The 20,055-nt window shown below is 38.3% G+C and overlaps 1 protein-coding gene across 8 annotated transcripts in view; it reads right to left on the bottom strand.

Moving 5' to 3' along the window:
• The window catches only part of LOC117422477 (disabled homolog 2-interacting protein-like), a 241,465-nt gene that overhangs the window by 19,188 nt on the left and 202,222 nt on the right, over positions 1–20,055 (bottom strand). For all 8 annotated transcript variants that reach the window (XM_058986894.1, XM_058986893.1, XM_058986896.1 and 5 more), the window contains 4 exons: positions 18,261–18,414; positions 15,883–15,981; positions 12,927–13,481; positions 440–584 (listed from right to left, as the gene is read on the bottom strand). In XM_058986894.1, the coding sequence (XP_058842877.1) occupies positions 440–584; positions 12,927–13,481; positions 15,883–15,981; positions 18,261–18,414 (953 nt within the window). The remainder of the gene's footprint in view (positions 1–439; positions 585–12,926; positions 13,482–15,882; positions 15,982–18,260; positions 18,415–20,055) is intronic.

The raw sequence follows: 20,055 nt of genomic DNA, 5'->3' as shown, positions 1-20,055 counted from the left end.
AACCACCTTCCTCTTATTTAGCTTGTATTTGTCCTTTTCTTAGGGTGAAGGGATTGCTGGGTATTGAGTTAGAGGAGAAAATCTTTAATACTCCATTCTCAAGGACTGTCGAGACTCTTGGGAGTAAGCAACCTAAAAATAAATTCAAATTACAAAAAAAAAAAAAGAAAAGGCAGCCAGACCACTGCTAGTTTGTTTTATGACACTCGGAAGAATTTATTATTGCTTTTCTACCACATTAACCTCCAGGGGTATCTTCAAATGTCACCACGTACAAAGGCAGGAAAAGATTAAATCATAATCTCTGTCTGTAGAAAAGATGCTATCCAATTACGAGCGGCCTTTTTTATCTATGATTTCCATTTGTCCTTCAGCGCAGTGGCTTTTAAAAAGATTTCGGTATTTTATTTGAAAGGGTCTGTGTTCTGCCGGTACATACCAAGTGCGTCTTGTAGGTATTTCTGTCCAACCAGTTTGAGATACTCTTCGATGGCTTTGGTGGCGAGGGTGTTCTCTCTGAATATGAGATGCTCGTTGTCACCGCAGCGATCGACCTCCGACATCATCAGATCTGTCAGGAAGTCCTGCAAACGGAATTGAAACAGAGCAATGGATAAGAATTCCTACTTCTTTCTTGCACTTTAAACTCAAAAAAAGATGCCTTTCCATAGCAATCAACATCGTAAATCTCCAAATCCTACAGCATCTAACCACGCCGTGTATCAATTAGGTCTAATGATTGTACTAACTGGCTACCTTAGTTTTAAAGGGACTATTGCTCATTACTGGGTATTCCTGATGTTTGGATTCAATTGGAATACCATATCCAGTAGGTTGACAATAACCCTAAAAAAAAAGGTTAAATAATTTGCCACAGCATGCAGATTAAACTGCATTGCATGACAAACTAGATTAGATAGTTACAATGGATGGAACATAAGGGAAGAAATCTGGTACTACACTCCCCATTAATCACATTCACTTTTATGCATCACATGCGGGCTGGCAAGCAGATATAGAACATACACACGTTTCAGAGAAGAGACCACGGGGGGTTGAAAAACCCTACCCAGTGTTTCAGCTAAACAATTTACCAACATCTGCCGTTTCACATACTTGGTTGAAGCCTGCATCCCATTTAAAAGTCCTTGCCAATTATAATGACAGATGATTAGGCAATAGCTGTCTGTTCCAATTCTTAAATACCAAAAGATGAAGAATCAAACAATTGAAAATTGTTGGCACTTTTTTTTTTCCCTCTAAATTTGAAAATAGTAGCTTTGTAGTTCTAGGTATCCAACTGGGAAACGATTAAAAAAAATTGTGTAAATTATGAAAGAATTGCAAAAGAATAAAACATACAGTACACCAGCAATATAGTTCTCCTGAACTTGTGTTAATAACATGTACTGCTGCCTACCTTAAAACTGCCCGACCCTCATACCATGCCAAACAAACAACCCCATTGACCTGGCCCTTGTTATCCCATTGCAAAGATCACCATGTCTTTACACATGCTGCTGATCGAAACTAGAAGCTAGACTCGGCTTTCTTTACTGAAATAAATCATGCTTCACACGGCCAGCTAAGTACTTATTGGTACAGATGTGTGTACTCCCCATGTTAGATTATGGAGATGTCATTTATAAAGCTGCTTCTAATGTCCTTAGGAAGCTTGATGCTTTATATCACTCTGCAATAAGATTTGTCACTGGTGCTCCCTACCGCTCTCATCACTGTGATCTCTACACTTTGGTTGGCTGGCCCTCACTTCAAACACGTCGGCTATGTCATTGGTACAAACTCATTTATAAAACCCTAATCGGGAAATCACCCCTCTATTTAAGCGAATTGTTGACTATATCGGTCTATTACAACCTTCGATTCAGCAATTTGATTAGTTTAATTATCCCTCGTGTTTTTACTGCTGTTGGGCAGAACTCATTCCAATATGCAGCTGCTCACGATTGGAATGAGTTACAATCTAGGCTTAAACTCCCTGGTTTTATCTCAGAGGGTGCTTTCTTTTCTAGACTTGAAGCTTTGTTCCCTGTTTCATGTGCTTGTCACAGCAGACACTGATTTTATTAGGTTTTTTAATTTTTTTTTTTATTGATTTCATATTGTTGTAATGTCTCTAACTGTCTATGTATTGTTGTCTGTTGTATTTATGTTGCCTCTTGGCCAGGTCGGCATTTTAAATGAGAACTTGTTCTCAATGTCTTTACCTGGTTAAATAAAGGTTTGAATGAATGAATGAATGAATGAATGAAACACAACAGCAGGGGAAGGCTCAACACCCAGGGGTAATATCAAGCAGATTGCAGAGAGAACTGAAAGGGCAATGTTGTGGAGGTGACTGAAGAACTCAGCCCGTCAGAAAGGAAAATGAAGCGGCGGTGACAGAGGTATTGAATCAGCGCACCACATACAGAGGGTCCTGCTAATCTCGCCATTAGAAAACGGAAAAACAAATACATTTTGTATAACAAATCAACAGTAGATCGGATCATAAGCCAAATGCGATCCGGAGGGTACAAAAGAGGCTAGAAGGCTATGCTAAGAGTTTGCAGAAGAAAATGAACATTGTATGTGATCACCATGTAGAGAGAGACAGACAGACAGATCGACACGGGGCCACGCTTTAAATGAGCCTTAGCATTGAAAAAGAACTGTCAAATAAAAGACATGCTGCTTGCACAGAGATGCAAAGACATAAAATATAAATATGTTTGCATTTAGCAGGGCTCTTGCAAGTGATTTAGGGCAAAGTACTGCAAATCAGCTGGTACACTTTGGACACTGAAATTGATATGAATAACTAAATACATAAATAGAGGATGTGTCATGAAAAACCATGAAATACTGTATTTATGTCACAGGCGGACACAGTGATAACAAACGAGCCATTGGTTAAGTCTAGGACCGTGTTTTTAACTGATTTATTTAAAGATTATTTTGATTGGCTATTTCTATACTATATTCTATAATCTATTCTAATACTGAACTTTTCATTTCAATCTGAAATAGTTTTTCATAAATAAGCATCAATTGTGCATCTTCAAGGGTAAAAGCTAACCTTTTCTCCATGCCAGGAGTTAATTTGGTCCCAATCAGACTAGACCTTTCATTGGTTGTTTTGCATGTGTATCGTAATTAGGTCGGTTTTGCATGTGTTGGTAAAATGTTCCAGTGATAATGTCAGACCAATTATACAATATTTCAAAGCCATTTAAAATGTGATGACACAAGAGGGATCGCTCAGTACACTCATCCCAACATAATGACGTAAATGTCCTGTACAATCAAACTGGAAATGGGGCCAGACAATTGAACTGTATGGAGGAATCCTAGACTGCAGCTGTGCACCAACTGTAAAGACACAATATCTAAGTATGTGGTCATCTGGAGGGATTTGTGACCATTCCTCAATGCCTTTGCATCTGCAGGAAAGTTGCATGGAAGTCTGTCATATAAAGAGTCATCACAGATGCACCCTCTAACCAAGCACCTACTGTGTGGCTTAGTCTGTCATATATAAAGCCTTGCCCATTGTGACAAAAACTCACTTGCAACAGCAGCTTATATATAACATAATTATATTTACACAAAAGTGCCTGCCACAGTCCAAACCCTGGATATATTTCAACCAGCTGTTGACAGAAACTTACACAGTCTTTATTTGATGAACAGACGGTAGATAATTTAAGGCCACTGCTTACAATGTTTGTTCATAATACTCTGTGCTATTAAAACCACAACAATTTCCACATTAATGTCAAGTCTTGTAAACAAAACGATCCATAATCATTACTTAGCTACAGCTAGAGAAGCAAGTTTCAGTCGAGAGAGGGAGGAAAAAAAAGTCAACAAAAACAGACAACATCCCAGGGGTTCACCTAACAGCGAAAACTCATAAACCTCTGTACGTGTTATTGAATTAAATTTAAAATGAAACAAAACACACCTACCTCCAGGCAGGCAAAGGCTTTCTAATTTTACCAGTCTTCAAGCTGTTGCCTTCAGATACAACGCTAGTTCTAACAGATCACAAGAGTTACAGAATATACAGGACTTGCGCTAGAAACTCTTGTCAGTTAATGTTTTAATATGCGTGTTCACAGTGACAGGCTGAAAGGACCAGTTTATAAGGCTATTAGAAATATCCCAAGAGGCATTATGTGGGACCTCAGGTAGGGGACAGAACATTACAGTTTCACCACGCTAAGATGCCTTTTAAACCAGTTTGAATGTTTTAATTAAGGTGTAGCAGGGCACAGATTCTGCAAGAGGAAAAATATAAATGCTGACTTAAAGCACAGCACCTGTCAAAAGCTATGTCTCTTAATTTCCATTTTGTGCAAAGGCATTAAACCTTGCAAAGCAGCGAGTGACTCATACAGTATATTCAAATTGCGTTAAAAGTCTAATCTTGGAATAATTTGAAAGAAATTCCATCGTGGGTACTGGATACTGCAGCTACCCTTTTCCTTTGGCTAATTTTTACCCATGATAAAAAAATAAAAAAAAATAGCCAAGGGAAAAGGGTAGCTGCAGTATCCAGAACAGAATCATATGGTATTAGAAGCAATATCACATTTTAATAAAATTAAAAAAAAAAAAAAAATGAATATTGCTGTAATAGAAAATAATAATAATGTATTTACAGGGTTTGGTGTTTTATGACTTCTGGTAGTATGTTTAAACAGCTATTTCATACAGAGCTCCGCATTTTAATACACTTTGCTATGAAAATAAAAATAACCCAGCTTCTCATTCACGTACCTTGCATTTGCCTTCAGTCTTTAAAACGGAAAACGCTACCTCACAACCCAAACCCCACAACGTCTATAAATACATTTTCAACATGACACGTCTTCACTACATCTATATTTTATAGCTCATTTCCTGCAATGAGCATGTCTGTTGCATAGACTGTGTATCTTTATAACTCTGTTCACTGCTCTCCCCAGCTAGCTCTCTTCACAGCCCAGCGGTGTGGCTGTGTCTCCTAATTAGAAGCTGCTGACCTTGGCTTAGACTGGTTTGCTCTCGTCTCCAAGCAGCCTCATTATAGCAAGAGAATAGAATTCGCGCCTCTTCATTACCTAGAGCCTTGCTAACGGCTTCCCATGATGAATTTTATTACCAATTTGTCGCACTTGAAACATATAACACAACTTAGGTACAGCTTTATTTCTTATTACACCACTAGAAGACAGAAAACGCGTAGCATTCCAGTTTTAAAAGCTGGATTAAGAACCCAGGATCTGTGTTTGGTAATTAAATCCAGTGCAATGATGTTTAATTAAGGAAGATGTGTATGGAATAATGAAATAGTCTTCTTAGTACTGTATAATTAGAAGGTTATCCTTTCTCTACTACACCCTGTTACCTCAGCAGTGGGATGTAGCATTCTGTTACGTGATCACATGTTTTAATGTGTTATTGCAGTTTGAAAATGTCCCCATGCATCGGAATGTTCAAATGTCATTTACAGAACTACAATGCAGCATCCATTGAACATTTAAGTAGGAAAGGCTTATTATGTGGAATCTGTGCAATTAATTGATTTTGTTCCTATGAAGGAGCATTCTGCAACTAGGCTTCCTCCATCACTCGTGGGCCAGCATTCAAAAAGCCTATGGGTGCATTGCACCACCAAAATCTATACGGGAATCTGCAGCATCTGTGCTACTTCACAGCCTTCTTGTGTGAGAGTAGGTTATAATCGGCTTTCTGAAGTAGAAAGGTTAGGGATCGCCAAGGGATTGTCTTTATCAATACAGAAGAGCAGTCATTTTCATGTACGGGCAAGTGGTTAACTCCAGTCCAGACTGACAGAGCTTGATAAACAGAGGATACTTTGTGAAGGTTCATGAAGTAGTTATTCCACAAATGTGGACTGCAGAATTACCGACAAGCGCCTAAAGGGACAGCATGAAGTATTCGGTTTATTTAATTAAGCAAGATCTGTGTCTCCTTAGCGACATTGCAGTGTGTCCAGTCATTTGGATCTGTATTCTAAACAGGGTAAAAGGATCATATATAGCATTAGGCACTGCATCTTATATTTGTTTTTATACATATCAGGAAATCAGTACTCTGTTTAGCTTCTGCTACATTTCCCTTTTAAGCTTCGTAGACAGAGAATTCAATGGTGTAGGAAATGGATGGAAAATTACATTACAAAAAGTGTCTACTCCCGGACAGCTTCACACTCCGTAAACTATCAAATCAAATCTATATAAAAAAATATATATTATTACTTGTCTCCCTTAAGTTATTTTGCAACACCATAAGACTGTAGTGTTAAAGAAAGAAACAAACAAGTTACACCCAGTGCACTCAATCAATTACTCTGACACCTTAGCCTGAAGGCAAAGCTTTCTCCTGAATGATGCCTCATGGCGTTTAAACCTCACCCTGCCCTAGAGACTTTAAAACGTATTAAGACCAACAAACCAAGCAGAAGCTGTGTTTTGCTTCCTGACTCAATAAGGGTTGTCTGATGCATTGGGCCAGTTTTTAACTCTTCCTTTTTTCCAATTTTAAGAAGATCCATTCTATTGCAGTTCCTGTGTATCACAACTCCCCAGGCTGGGCTACAGAATACAGAACATTTCAGTCAGATCTTTGAAAATCTGGAGGAGAAACCCATACTGTATGTCCTTGAGAAACTTCACCTTAATAATACCCTGGAAAATGTCTGGTCTTACTCTCAAAATTGGCATTCTGATCATGGATTTTTACAGAAAGGAAAAAATGAATTTAATAAAGTTACCAAACCAGCAATACACTGAAAATGTTTTGTGATTCTTTAACATATATATATATACATATATATATATATATATATATATATATATATATATATATATATTGAATTTTAATCAACGTATAAGACATAATGTAGTCTTGTTGTGTCTGTAAATCACATGTACAGACTAACTGTTTTGTTGCAGAGAGAGAGATGTCTACACAGCTGATTCTAAAGTTTGTTATATATTATATATATATATACAGTATATATTTTTTTTTACCAGCAAACAGCTGAAGCAAGCGAACAATTCAGACATTGTTTGTGCAAAAATGCCAACCAGTGCTGACACTGAATGTTTTAAAGTGTATTACTGTCTCTGTCTTTATTATTGTTCAGATTTGCTTTTTGCCATCATCGGCACTCTCTGCGCTGAAACAATAAAAGTGTTTCAGTGTGCCTGCTTGGGTTCTCCTTCAATACACTGCTGGATGGGTTCAGATCTATAGGAAACATATTTTACGTCTACCATTATATTGCACCATATATTAATAGTAATAGTATTTAATTAGTCTTTAAATTGTTATTATTAAACTTGCTGTGTGATTTTTTTTTTTTCTTTTGCAAGATTTGAAGTTAATTGAGTGCTTTAAAACTGTTTTTGAGATTAACGTTAAGGGGATCGATCTGTTGACTTTAATCTACTTCCCAAGGGATCGTTAGCGCAAATCTGCTTACACACAGGTTTTATTTTATTTTTTCTTTTTTCAAGTCACTGACCCCGGCACAAATGCAGTTGCTAATTAAATATTTCCTCGTTAGGAAAACGCAAGATTAGCGCATGCAGAATCTTAACACGAAACAAAGAGATTATCTTATTATTACCAAAGAATGAAACAACACAGTAAGGGAGTTCACGAGCCTAGCCAGCAGATTTGAATTTGTGAGAAATGTGTAAATTGGATGTTATGTGCTTATCCATTTAGTACAAAAGTGAATCTTAGAGTGGGAGACTTCAATATTAGACCTAACAAGGATACAAGAAGCCAGACCGCTCCGTTCACGGAACCCAAGAACGGTGGGACTTGGTCAATACCGGGATGGCCCACCTGTGAGGGGAAGTCCATTCACTCCCCAGTGTATGGCACATATCACACAACCTTGTGATCTCAACCTGCTGCCTCTCTCTCAATGCTCCAAATAATGCTGGCAAATAAAAACACACCACAGTTCTGTGAGCCGTGCAAAGTAATGCTGATGAATGAACATTGTCATGTTTTTAGTAGTAATGAATTATATTAGTACTTGGATGACTGATATGATGACACTGCTCAAGTCCACGGAAATGGCCACTAAAATATAAATTAGCTTGCAGACTAGATCATCAATAAACTTCATCCTGCAGCTACTTTATGAATATAAACGTGCATGTTTCCAGGAGGCTAACATCTTATTCTGAAATGTCTGGGGAGTAAATATTTTCATAGGACATATTTATATTCCTAACCAAATAAAACGCAATTGGGTCTGTCTCATATTTACCCTTCATGTGTTGCTGTTGTAACCTATAGCCAGAAGTCATTAGGTTTCATTACAGGGTTACAAGGTAGTTAAAAACTGGAGAATAATCAAGCCAGTTAAACAGCATTAAGTAAAATCTAAATTTGAATGATATGGGGTGTGTGAAAAAAAAATGACATGAGTGAAATATTTGCTATGAACAAGTCTGGAATCAAGTTGAGAAAATAATGCACTGAAATTATTATCAAGTGCAAAACAGATAACACCAGTTACCTTTAAAAAAAAAAGCAACAGCAGTCCATGATATTTTTTGTTAATCATTACATATTATTGTGATTAAAAAAAGAAACCACTGTGTTGTGAATATTTAATACCAATCGCCTCAAGCTACTGAATTAACATGTGTAAGACCTGCACTACTTATTGCAATACATTTGTCTTCCTACAATATGATTAAAATTAGAAATAATTGTGGATCTGTCGGAAGACGTGTAATTATATTTTGCGGAAGGAGATTGTGATTAATAATCACAAGTGACTCAATGAGAAAAACAGTGACTCTGTTTCCTGTGATTAGTTAACACTGGTCCAATTATGTGTATTGTGGTATAGTCTGAGACTGCGTGCTGCAAATTGCAGGCTGCATGTTAAACCCTAACACAGCTTTTAATGCTTGGAGTGGAAGAAGGCCGTGCAATGTAGGAAACATTCCAGCAAACATGGGTTGTATTGGGATGTAATTATTTATTTGATGTTGTGACTTTCCATTGTTTTCATTAGCAGGCAATGTCAATTTCAAATTACATTTTTCACTTTTATTCCAATTCTAAAGGTAGGATATTTTGGGATGCTCGACAAGTTAGTCAGAGATTCCTATGAATTGTGAATACAATGGCATGGAGATGACTCGCTCTCTAAACCATAATAGGATCCAGCAATCAACTAAAAATAAATATCTGCATATCTTTTGTACTGAAAAAATGTGCAGGTAAAAATGTGCTCATTTCATGTGAACCTCTGACGGAGTAATTCAAACCCGAAAAGTGGAGCTAAAAATTTCTGACATTCCACGGGAAGTCAAAGTCAAAACGACCTCACCTCGGAACGGGCCTATTCAACCAGCAGAGCTGCTTACAACTCATTAGAGTGTCATTAGGCTGGAGAGACAGAGGAAATCATTTTGCGAACATTGTGAATATGTGAGAAGGAAAGGCAAAGTCACCTCATAGTGACACTAAACTGGGATTGAATGTGTATCAGGCTGCAAATGGACACATTCTAAGATATTTTGTGTAATTACCAAAGTAGTTAAGAGCACTACTCAAGTATAGAACGCCGTTTCAGCTAGTGTAATTTTTTTAAGCTATCCAAGCTGCTCGCAGATGATAACAAAACATCTTGTTTCTCGCCTCTTCACAGTTCAACACACAAGCTCATTCCAAAAAACAAATCCTTACTTCTGATGTGAATAACACATTAGAGTTGCTATTACTGTCCTGACAAAAACAATACTGGATACGTAACAGACAGAATACTAATTTCAAATGCTGTTTTTCTTTCTTATGTTTGGCTGTTTGATACTGTGTTAATGAAATCGTTGAACCAGCAAAGTATTGTATGCAGCTGTTTGGAAATTTTTTTCTCATCAAAATAAATTCATTAATTGACCAATCAGTCAGTCTTCAACTGTTACAACTATAGAGCTTTTTTAGGCACCGAAGCACATGAAAAGCTTTGCATAACAAATGAATGACAGTACAAAAGGTGTAGGTTTAGCAACTTGCAACATGCATACATGGCTGTGTACAGTAGTTTATATAATATCTGTTTAACAGAACTCTCAAGCCCTGTTTCCATACGTTTTCTTGTTGGGCCCCTGGCCCCTGGGCAGAGTGACCTGGTTTTGAAAACATGACCCATATCGCCTAGCTGTGACATTAAGGATGCCCGATTTTTTTTCAAATCTCAAACCTGTCTGGGCTTTTATTACAGAAAAAACGTTTCAAAGGGAAGAGAAAAACATTTCTTTTGTGAAGTTACTGCACAGCTTCAGTTCAGTAACAACTGGAGTGTTGAGGAGCTCCTGAATGGAATACTAATATCTGCGAGATAAACATATTTGATCATCTGATGGAGCTTTAATGGAATATAAATAATCAACACTGGTACATAGAGAACCACATTACAGCTTACAATAGAAGACCCCATTAAACCTCGCTGGGCCAGACGTGCAGCAGACAGGGTTTACTTCCATGTCTGGATCTGAAGACAAGGATGGAGCGCTTGAGCGTTTGTAGGTTTTTATCCGAGTCTAATTAGCCACTCCAAACAAGCTCATGTCTTTGTGTTATTTATTAATCATAATAAAACCTAGTTATGCAAATCTTATTTCAGTCTCAGGTCCCAGAGGAGCCTGCCAGAGTCCTACTGCACCACCCAGACAGAAAATCTACAGTAGAATATGGCGATTCCTCAATACGAATAAAGTAGTTGAATTACCTTAGATACAACAGATCTTTGATTGCTATTATGGTCAACACATTTCTAAACAAAAACAAAACCAAAAAAAAAACCAGCATGAACAAAGAGTAACTGCTGAAGAGTTATAGGAAATTAGTTTAAAACAAAACGATGAATAACCTCCATGTTGGGCGATAGCAGCTGGCTAGCTCTTCTTCATCCCACTGCATGATAAACTATTGTATTCAGCAACTTCCAGCTACCTTAATTAAAGCCCTGCAGTGCAAGATGAGTATCTCAATCAGCAAAATGAATTCATGACCAATTCATTCTAAGTCTGTTCTTCAGATGTAAGTGGAAATATAAAGAAACGGGTGTTTTTTGTAACACTTGCATTGACAATTCTTCCGATACGCAAATATTAACAATGACACCTGCTTTTTTTTTTAAATATCCACTTATACTTCTGATGTCTTGAAAGCCAGTGTTTGTATATCAGACTGATTTCTACAAATCCAATAGGCATTCCAATATGGTTGGATTGGTTTGGTTACATAGCAGTCTATGGCTAATTTAGCACCGCCTAAACACATCCAGTTTGATGCAAATTCTCCTTCACTGATCAAGTTTCTGAGCAGTTTAGAAGATGGAAAAGGGCGGACAGGAACACCATTTAATAACCACTGCCTATCAGTGACAGAGTAGGGTTTGTATTACACACAGACTGGCATTATTATTAAGTCAAGTCAGCTTTTTAAACCCATCATCAGGAATTGCATATAAAATATAACGACAATTCAATTACACATACACGTATTAATATACCGGTATCTGCCTACTGCACATTTGCTAGTATTTAGATGTGTATTAAAATGATGGTCTTGTAAAGCATTCTCATCTGAGAAATGACTCTATCCTTGGCTTTAAATATGCTGTCAGATGTTCCAACAAATAATTTGTGGATACCCACAGGACATACCACACCTTACAAATTGAATTTTGATCACCGTGCTTTAGCATGCAGAATGGTTCAGCCTGAAATGCCCTTCTCATTGTCCTTACAGTAAATTGCCTAACGTGTCGATACATCAGCTGGATACAAGCTGTCGTCGTGCTTGAGGTGTAAGACGAACAACGTTTAAAGCTGCGGGTTGAGTCTCACCTGGCAAATGCTTGTCCGTAGCTCTCATTAAAAGTTCTTGCTCCTTAATTCCTGGTAATGCCCTGTGTCAGCTTATTGCTCATGTATAATTACTCAATCCTGCTGTTGCTCGGAGTGATGAGGCCTGTCTAAGATGATTTATCCTGGTATAATATTTGAACCGAATGAAGCATTTAAAAGCCATATAATAAACCTTAGAAACAAGGACACTTTTATGACTCCACTTATTTTAGATGTTTAGGCAGCTTGTTGGTGTTTCCTGTTGATTTCTGGGGTGGGGGAGTAGGCTGGCACATAGACAGTTTTATTTTTTTTTTTCCCTGCTGCTAGCTCCTGCCAAGTAAATGATTAATTCCCTTATATGGGAATCGCTGAATGGAAACTAATTTTCTACTAGCACAAGCCTGCTGTATATAAACACAGGGTATTGATGGAGTATTGTCCAAAAGATGAGGAAACCTTTTCATTGAGTGATGTGGCTCCCTCATAGCACCGCATTACCCTTGATTAGGCAAATATGATTACCTGGAGGAAAAGGAATATAAGCCAGAGCTGACCTGCTAACAGTACAGATATTGAGCCATAAGAAATGTAACAGATCCCATGAAGAAGAAAGTGTTTATGAAATAGCGTGATTTCTGACAGCTCTCATGAATTACAGGTCTCAATCAATTAAACCAAACACAAATAAATAAAAATACATACGAAATATACATATCTCTCTGAAATACATATAAAACATATATTTCTGGCCACCTTAAAATATTTAAAATATAATTTCTACCATAATCCGTGTAAAATATATATATATATATATCATGTGTACATGTTGCATATATTCCTGGCAAACACATACTGTACACTCAAACATATGCAACATATTTAATTTTTGATCTTTTAAACTGTAAGTAGGTGTCTGCTATGTTTTTATGTTGTCACTGTCCTGCACACACACCGTCTACTATAATGTTTTTACACATTAATGAGGAATTCTAAAAACAGCTGCTTTGCTACCGAGCTCACCTTGGCCTTCCCAGTGCTCTGCAGGATATGCACCAGTGCGGAAGCCATCTCCTCCTTGTTCTTCACACTGAGCGCAGGCTCCAGCAGGGCACACAGCACCATGTAATTGTTGGTGATGTACTCTGCAAACTCCTTGTACAGCTCCATGGGCAGGATGCTCATGCTCTGGTAGCGAGACTTGATGCGGATCATGGGCCCGGCCGACTTGCCCTTGTTGGAGTTGGGAGTGCTCACTGGGTACCATTTCTCCATGAACTGCCGGCCCGTCACCGCGACGATGGGAATGTTCACCAGCCCCACGTAGTTGTTCTTGTCCTTCTTTTTCTTTTTGTCCGTCTCCTTGTACAAGTGCACCGTGATGCTTTTGACCGAGGGCAGGTTGTTGAACTCGAAGTGTTCACCCCAGAAGACGTTGTCCGTTTTCAGTTTGCAAGTAGTCCGTGCATAAAGCGTGTCGTCCAGGCACAGTTCACAGAAGTATTTCTTCTTGGCCGGCAGGTCCTTGGCTTCGATAATCCACAGCTTCAGCATGTTCTCCACACGTCGGCTGTTGTCCTGGGGGGGGGGAGGGGGAGACAAAATCACAGCAGTAGAGTAAATAAAACACAATTCAGAGAGATTATGGAATCAGCAAAGCACCACATGTAAAAGGAGCATTCATCAATCCTTTCAAATCTATTACTTCTTACTTATTAGGAGTGGATATGCCACAGCAACAACATCCAGAATGCGCCAAAGTGACTATCTGCCCTTACTTTATTATTTCAATAAAATTGAAATCATGTTCTTTAGGGTTTTTTTAAACTCTTTCTCCTTTCATTGGAAACTTTTGAAAATCAGCCTGAAATGATCAAAGCTCTTGGATGTGACTGTTTTTTTTTTTATTTAAACGATGGACTCTGTATAATCTGTTAAATATACTATCATATCATAGATGGAGTGCAATATTAACTTAGATTGGAATAATGCATCATCCATAACATGTTAATTCAATCATAACAAATACTTCCCCTCACTTTCCCAATATGTGGAATTACTTTTTATTTAATTAAACTTTTTTACTCAAAAAACATTTTTCCCAAACTTAAAACTGAATTCTATTTTTTGTTGTTTTGTTTGCATACTTTTGTTGAGTCAAACACGGATTGATGTACCGTACGATAAATATGGACTCCAGTAGAAATATCATACCCCTCAGTTAGAAGGAGATTGAGATGCAGAGTTGTAGGGAGCCGTGGCATTTTCATTGTGGTTAAGCAGCACAAACAGTGAATTTGTGTCATTCTGTCACACAGGCCACTCATACAAACCTATGCTATTATTGGCTTTTTTCATTGAAATTATGGACAAGGCAAGCCACGACACCTACACAGTATGACGTTTTCCAAAGAGTTATGGGTTATTTTCATCAGCTTATTTGTAACCTTGTCATCAAAATACCACCCTTTAATGGTGCTTTACTGTCAAACGGTCCAGTTTATTTTCAGATAGAAAGAGCGATGCACTTTATCCTAGAGACTCTTTTTGTTATTTATGGTTTTTTTTTATTACATGTAGATATCCCAGCAGTTATGTTGGATTCTTGGATCGGGAATTTAAACAGTATATGCTATTAAGCATGAGTGACTCCATATGCTTGGTACTGAATGTTAATTATTTCTAAAAGACCCAAACGGTTATCTTGAGGAGAAGAAAAAAAAAAGACTTCAGAATACATAATCGGAAACAAAGTAGAAGAGATTTATAGCAGATCATGGAAAATATAATAACCTAGAAGATGGAATCCTCTTTTAATTAGCCTGAAAGATGAGGGATGAAAATAATTCTTTAGACTTAATAGCCTGAATTTAATTTCTTTTTCTAAGAGCAGGCGGTCCAAATATGACAGCATCTCTAGTCCCGATGATATGGTCTGTCTCCGTTTTATATATTTACTAATTGTTTCACTGGAATATAAACGTTTGCTCTGAAAACGCTTTGATTTGTGGACTTCAGGGTCTGCTATAAAAAGCCGTCATGCGGTGGAGGGCAAGTAGGTTCCTGCAGGGCCAGTAAAAAGCATTCATAGCCGGTGCGGTCAACGGACTGAGATACATTGCTCGCTTTCCTTATTTTTGGCATCACAAGATCCTTGTAAAGTAAATAGACCCATAACTTTTTAAAAGGCCAAGTGTTGAGAGCACTTATAAATTGTGTAAGTCTGTACTGCTACAAATTGAGAAAGGATAGGCGTTGGTATGGGAAAAGTAAGCCTTGTCACCATGCAGCTCTCCACAGCTCCCTATCAACCTTTCCAAACCGGACATTACAACAGACCTCATCCTCAGAACTTGATAAAAGGATTTGTTTTTATAACTGCATAGAATTAGTTGAACCCATTAAGAATACTCAATGAGAAATGGTTGCATACCAATGTGTGTTATACATATAATTTCTGTTCAAAAGCTTTGATAGTTCTTTAGCAGTTTGGCTGGTACCTACTGACCTCTCTAGTGTTGTATAGAATGACAGATCCATTGTGAATGGCTTCATGTACAAAATAAGTAAAAAATCAAAAAGATGCATACGGTGGGCTTGAAAATTTCTCGACACGGTGTAAGCCAAGGTAAGCGTATAATAATGTATGAATAAACCTGAAACATTCAATTAGAACCGCTTGCTGTTTCTTGTTTTTTTAAATACTGTGAACGGTCTAAAATATATTCTCCGTTTACAGGGCAGGGAAAATATGGAGTGCGTGAATGAATGAATCTTCTCTGCTAATTGACTAGGCGAACAGTTCCAGTGGTAATTGGTCTATTAATATACAAGTGAGATTGGGAAACTTAGTTCATCGCAAGAGAGAGGGTTCATTCAATTTATGAATTTTTATCCCTTGAAAATAATAGAGGTTGCAAATAGAATTGAGAGGCACATCAAAACCAGCTAGTTTTAATGAGCTCCTGCTTTACAGTACCTTGTTTGGGTGCACAGCTCTTCTCAGGTTTTCCATCCATTTATCCCGCTCTGCTGCAGATCGACAGGAAAAGCACTTGCTTCCTGTAGAGGCTGTCACCTGTGCATGGAAAAAATGAACCGTCATTGCTGACCAGCTGTTTTGGAAATTGTCTGTACTATACATTTTTTGTTTGCCATACAAGTTTTGCAGCATTTGCACTAAACAATGGGTATGTCTCATCAGATAGAATGGCTTATGGTAAAGTTAAATGGAAATGTGAGAAAGATCAGCATCATTGAGCATCATGTCCAGAGGTTAAAACCAATGTGGCAATAAGCAGGGTGATTGAACTTGGAGAGAATCATAGAACACAGCTTTGCAAATGTATGCAAGCTCCCTTCAAAGCAATGCAGAAAAACAAAACCACACACACACTTTATATTTACTTCAGGACTGCGTCACATTCTGTAAAGTAGATACAGTCAGTCAGAAACATCAACCTGTTTTTTTTTTTCTCAATTTCAAAAATGAGAGACTTCTCATGTGCTTTCATTGATGGATTCGGCCACAGGTACTATCACAGTACAGACAACAGGGTGCTCTGTTCTGAATTTACAGCACTATGAATCACTACGTCGAACCCAACTGGCAACCGGCTTTAGTTTACTAGTTTCCTAAATCTCCTCAAATATAACTTTCCTACTTTAAGTTCACAAAGATATACCTTGACTTTAGTCAAGCAGTAAATGGAGTTTTTGAAGAGAGTCAAAACAGAGCGTAGGATCTGACTGCTCAGAGCAAAAAGTATAGCACTTGATTTCCGATTTTTTTCCTGAACAATTCAAGCCCTGGTCGAGCTTATGAGGGGTTTGACCCTCCATTTCAACAGATCATTTCGATTTCTAAGCTCACAATATACAACTCAATCCCCTGGAATGCAATAGAGAATATACTGTGCCATTGTTAAGCTGCAGAGACATGTCGAACTGAGGAAGCCCAGTTCAGTACAGCAGAATGGCTATAGTCATTAAATTCCCTCGCAGTAAGGTATTTTTGCCTTATCACTGAGTGGGTTCTTCGATCCTGCTGTTTGGAGTATTTCAAGCTTGGTGCGGTTTTACCAAGATCTTTTATTGAGCATCGTGTAATCAACTACAAAATGATATCACAAAAGTGTACTGGAAGCCATAATAGTAGTACAGTATTTTACAGTAGTCACATTTTTTCATATACCATATGGAAAACTACAAAGCGGTATGTAATTCAATATGTTAACGTAACATTATTCAGCAGGTTTCGTTCAACTTCATGATTGAAATGAAAATTAGACAGAATTCTATAGGGTGATGCAGAACTTTTGGTCATAGTTGTACCCCTGTTTGTTTAGGTGATTTTACATCAGAAGTACATGCTGGGCTAATAGCTATGTAGCACTGTCTTGTAGTAAAGTTATTTTGCATGTTTGGTTATTATTTCGCCCCAGTCTTAACAGGAGGGTGAAACTCATTTATGTTGTTGTCCTCATGGGACTTTGCCACAGCTCTGCGTGGTAGATTTGCTTTAATGTGTTTTTCTGCGGAGAATCCCAGTGCTTAAGTCTCTGCCAAACAATGTGCTGAAATGCTTTACAGAATCACAAAAGAGAAAGAAAATAAAATGCAGCAGAAAGATTAAAAGGGAAGCATGCTATTCTAAATACATTTTTTTGTATCTTCCTAGCTGAAGCCTTGACAGTAAAACAAACAGATGCTTTGCCTTGCTGTATTGTGTGCTGATAAATGCATTGCTGTCAAAGTCATTACTGGTAAGCAGCTCTATGAATATGGTCTCAATTGTCACTAAAACAAAAATAAACTAACTGAAGCTCTGGTTGTCTGTGGAGGCTTGTGTTGCTGTAATGGGGTTCTAGGGCCCTTACATACAGAACTTCACACAGCAGACTCACTGAAACACACAGCTGCTGCAGGTATTACGAGTAGGTATTATGTGTGTGTTACTCAATTGTCTAAATACATCTAAATACTGTACTTCTAATTATGTTTCTCTGGTTAATTAAAAGGAAACTATTTCACTGTCTCTCCTTTTCTTATGCTGAAAGTCTTTTTTTTGGGGGGGGTATGTTTTAACCTGTGTCATTGCTAAACTGCAGAGCAGCGTTATACCTCCCTCAGATTACTGCATCATTGTATATGTTTTAACCTGTTGTCATTTAGGACCGCATTCGAAAGGATACAGACTTACTGGAACTGTAAAAGGAGGTTTTGGACTGAAAGGCTTGTGTCCAGTCCCCCCAAGAGAAATGAACCTCATTTTCAAGGAGAGTGGATTCATACTGGTGCATTAGCCATGGCCTTCCTCAAAACAACATTTTCAAAGACAGATTCACACTGGCTTACCTCAAAGCAGTAGTCCTGTCCCAGAATACTGCTGTGCACAGGTTTGATTACAACCTCCTCCTCCATACTGAGATCCAGGGCTTCTACAGCACTGCTGGGGCTGAGCAAAGACTCGTGGGACCGCGATTCCTTCAGCCTCGGCATTAGATGTGATCTGAACAAAGCAAAACAAAAAAACAGATTGTAAATAATGGAACGAGTGCTCCTTCCAGTCCCGATGAAATAATGAACCCCTCATCCCTCGTCACACCTGTACAGTGTTTCATACACTGTATGAGTCTGGTATTGTAATGAACCCCTCATCCCACCTGTACAGTGTTTCATACACTGTATGAGTCTGGTATTGTAATGAACCCCTCATCCCTCATCACACCTGTACAGTGTTTCATACACTGTATGAGTCTGGTATTGTAATGAACCCCTCATCCCTCATCCCACCTGTACAGTGTTTCATACACTGTATGAGTCTGGTATTGTAATGAACCCCTCATCCCACCTGTACAGTGTTTCATACACTGTATGAGTCTGGTATTGTAATGAACCCCTCATCCCTCATCACACCTGTACAGTGTTTCATACACTGTATGAGTCGGGTATTGTAATGAACCCCTCATCCCTCATCACACCTGTACAGTGTTTCATACACTGTATGAGTCTGGTATTGTAATGAACCCCTCATCCCACCTGTACAGTGTTTCATACACTGTATGAGTCTGGTATTGTAATGAACCCCTCATCCCTCATCACACCTGTACAGTGTTTCATACACTGTATGAGTCGGGTATTGTAATGAACCCCTCATCCCTCATCACACCTGTACAGTGTTTCATACACTGTATGAGTCTGGTATTGTAATGAACCCCTCATCCCTCATCACACCTGTACAGTGTTTCATACACTGTATGAGTCTGGTATTGTAATGAACCCCTCATCCCTCATCACACCTGTACAGTGTTTCATACACTGTATGAGTCTGGTATTGTAATGAACCCCTCATCCCTCATCACACCTGTACAGTGTTTCATACACTGTATGAGTCTGGTATTGTAATGAACCCCTCATCCCACCTGTACAGTGTTTCATACACTGTATGAGTCTGGTATTGTAATGAACCCCTCATCCCTCATCACACCTGTACAGTGTTTCATACACTGTATGAGTCTGGTATTGTAATGAACCCCTCATCCCTCATCCCACCTGTACAGTGTTTCATACACTGTATGAGTCTGGTATTGTAATGAACCCCTCATCCCACCTTTACAGTGTTTCATACACTGTATGAGTCTGGTATTGTAATGAACCCCTCATCCCTCATCACACCTGTACAGTGTTTCATACACTGTATGAGTCTGGTATTGTAATGCCAAGTTCCCATCTGCCACTGGGACTGACTTGAAAGGGATTTGAAAAATCAGACCTGTACGTTTCCGTCAGCAGAAGGTCGAGATCAAATCTATTTTGATTGGGTCTCTGTTGTCAGCCCAAGTTAGGATCCTCCCAACAAAACAAAAATCATGTTGGCAGAACATGAAGCCCGTAACTATACAGCATTATAGAGTCAGGGAAATACTGGATGTTGTGAATTCATTTATAAATAACAACTATATAAAAATGTAATACATAAAGGTGATCTTAGACTTATGTGTAATGTCCAGCTGCAAACTGGAACATATGTAACTGGCGTCAGCCCCTAGTTTGGTATTAGAATAAGTTTTACAGCCTGGTTTCATGGTGCAGATGGAAGTGTGGCTTTGATACTATATAACTAGTGCAGAACAGGTGGGTTGATTTTCAG

The sequence above is a fragment of the Acipenser ruthenus genome, chromosome 15 (genome assembly GCF_902713425.1).
Source record: "Acipenser ruthenus chromosome 15, fAciRut3.2 maternal haplotype, whole genome shotgun sequence".
Lineage (NCBI taxonomy): Eukaryota > Metazoa > Chordata > Actinopteri > Acipenseriformes > Acipenseridae > Acipenser > Acipenser ruthenus.
Note: the sequence above shows the minus strand (reverse complement) of the source record. Positions and strands in the feature narration are given on the sequence as shown.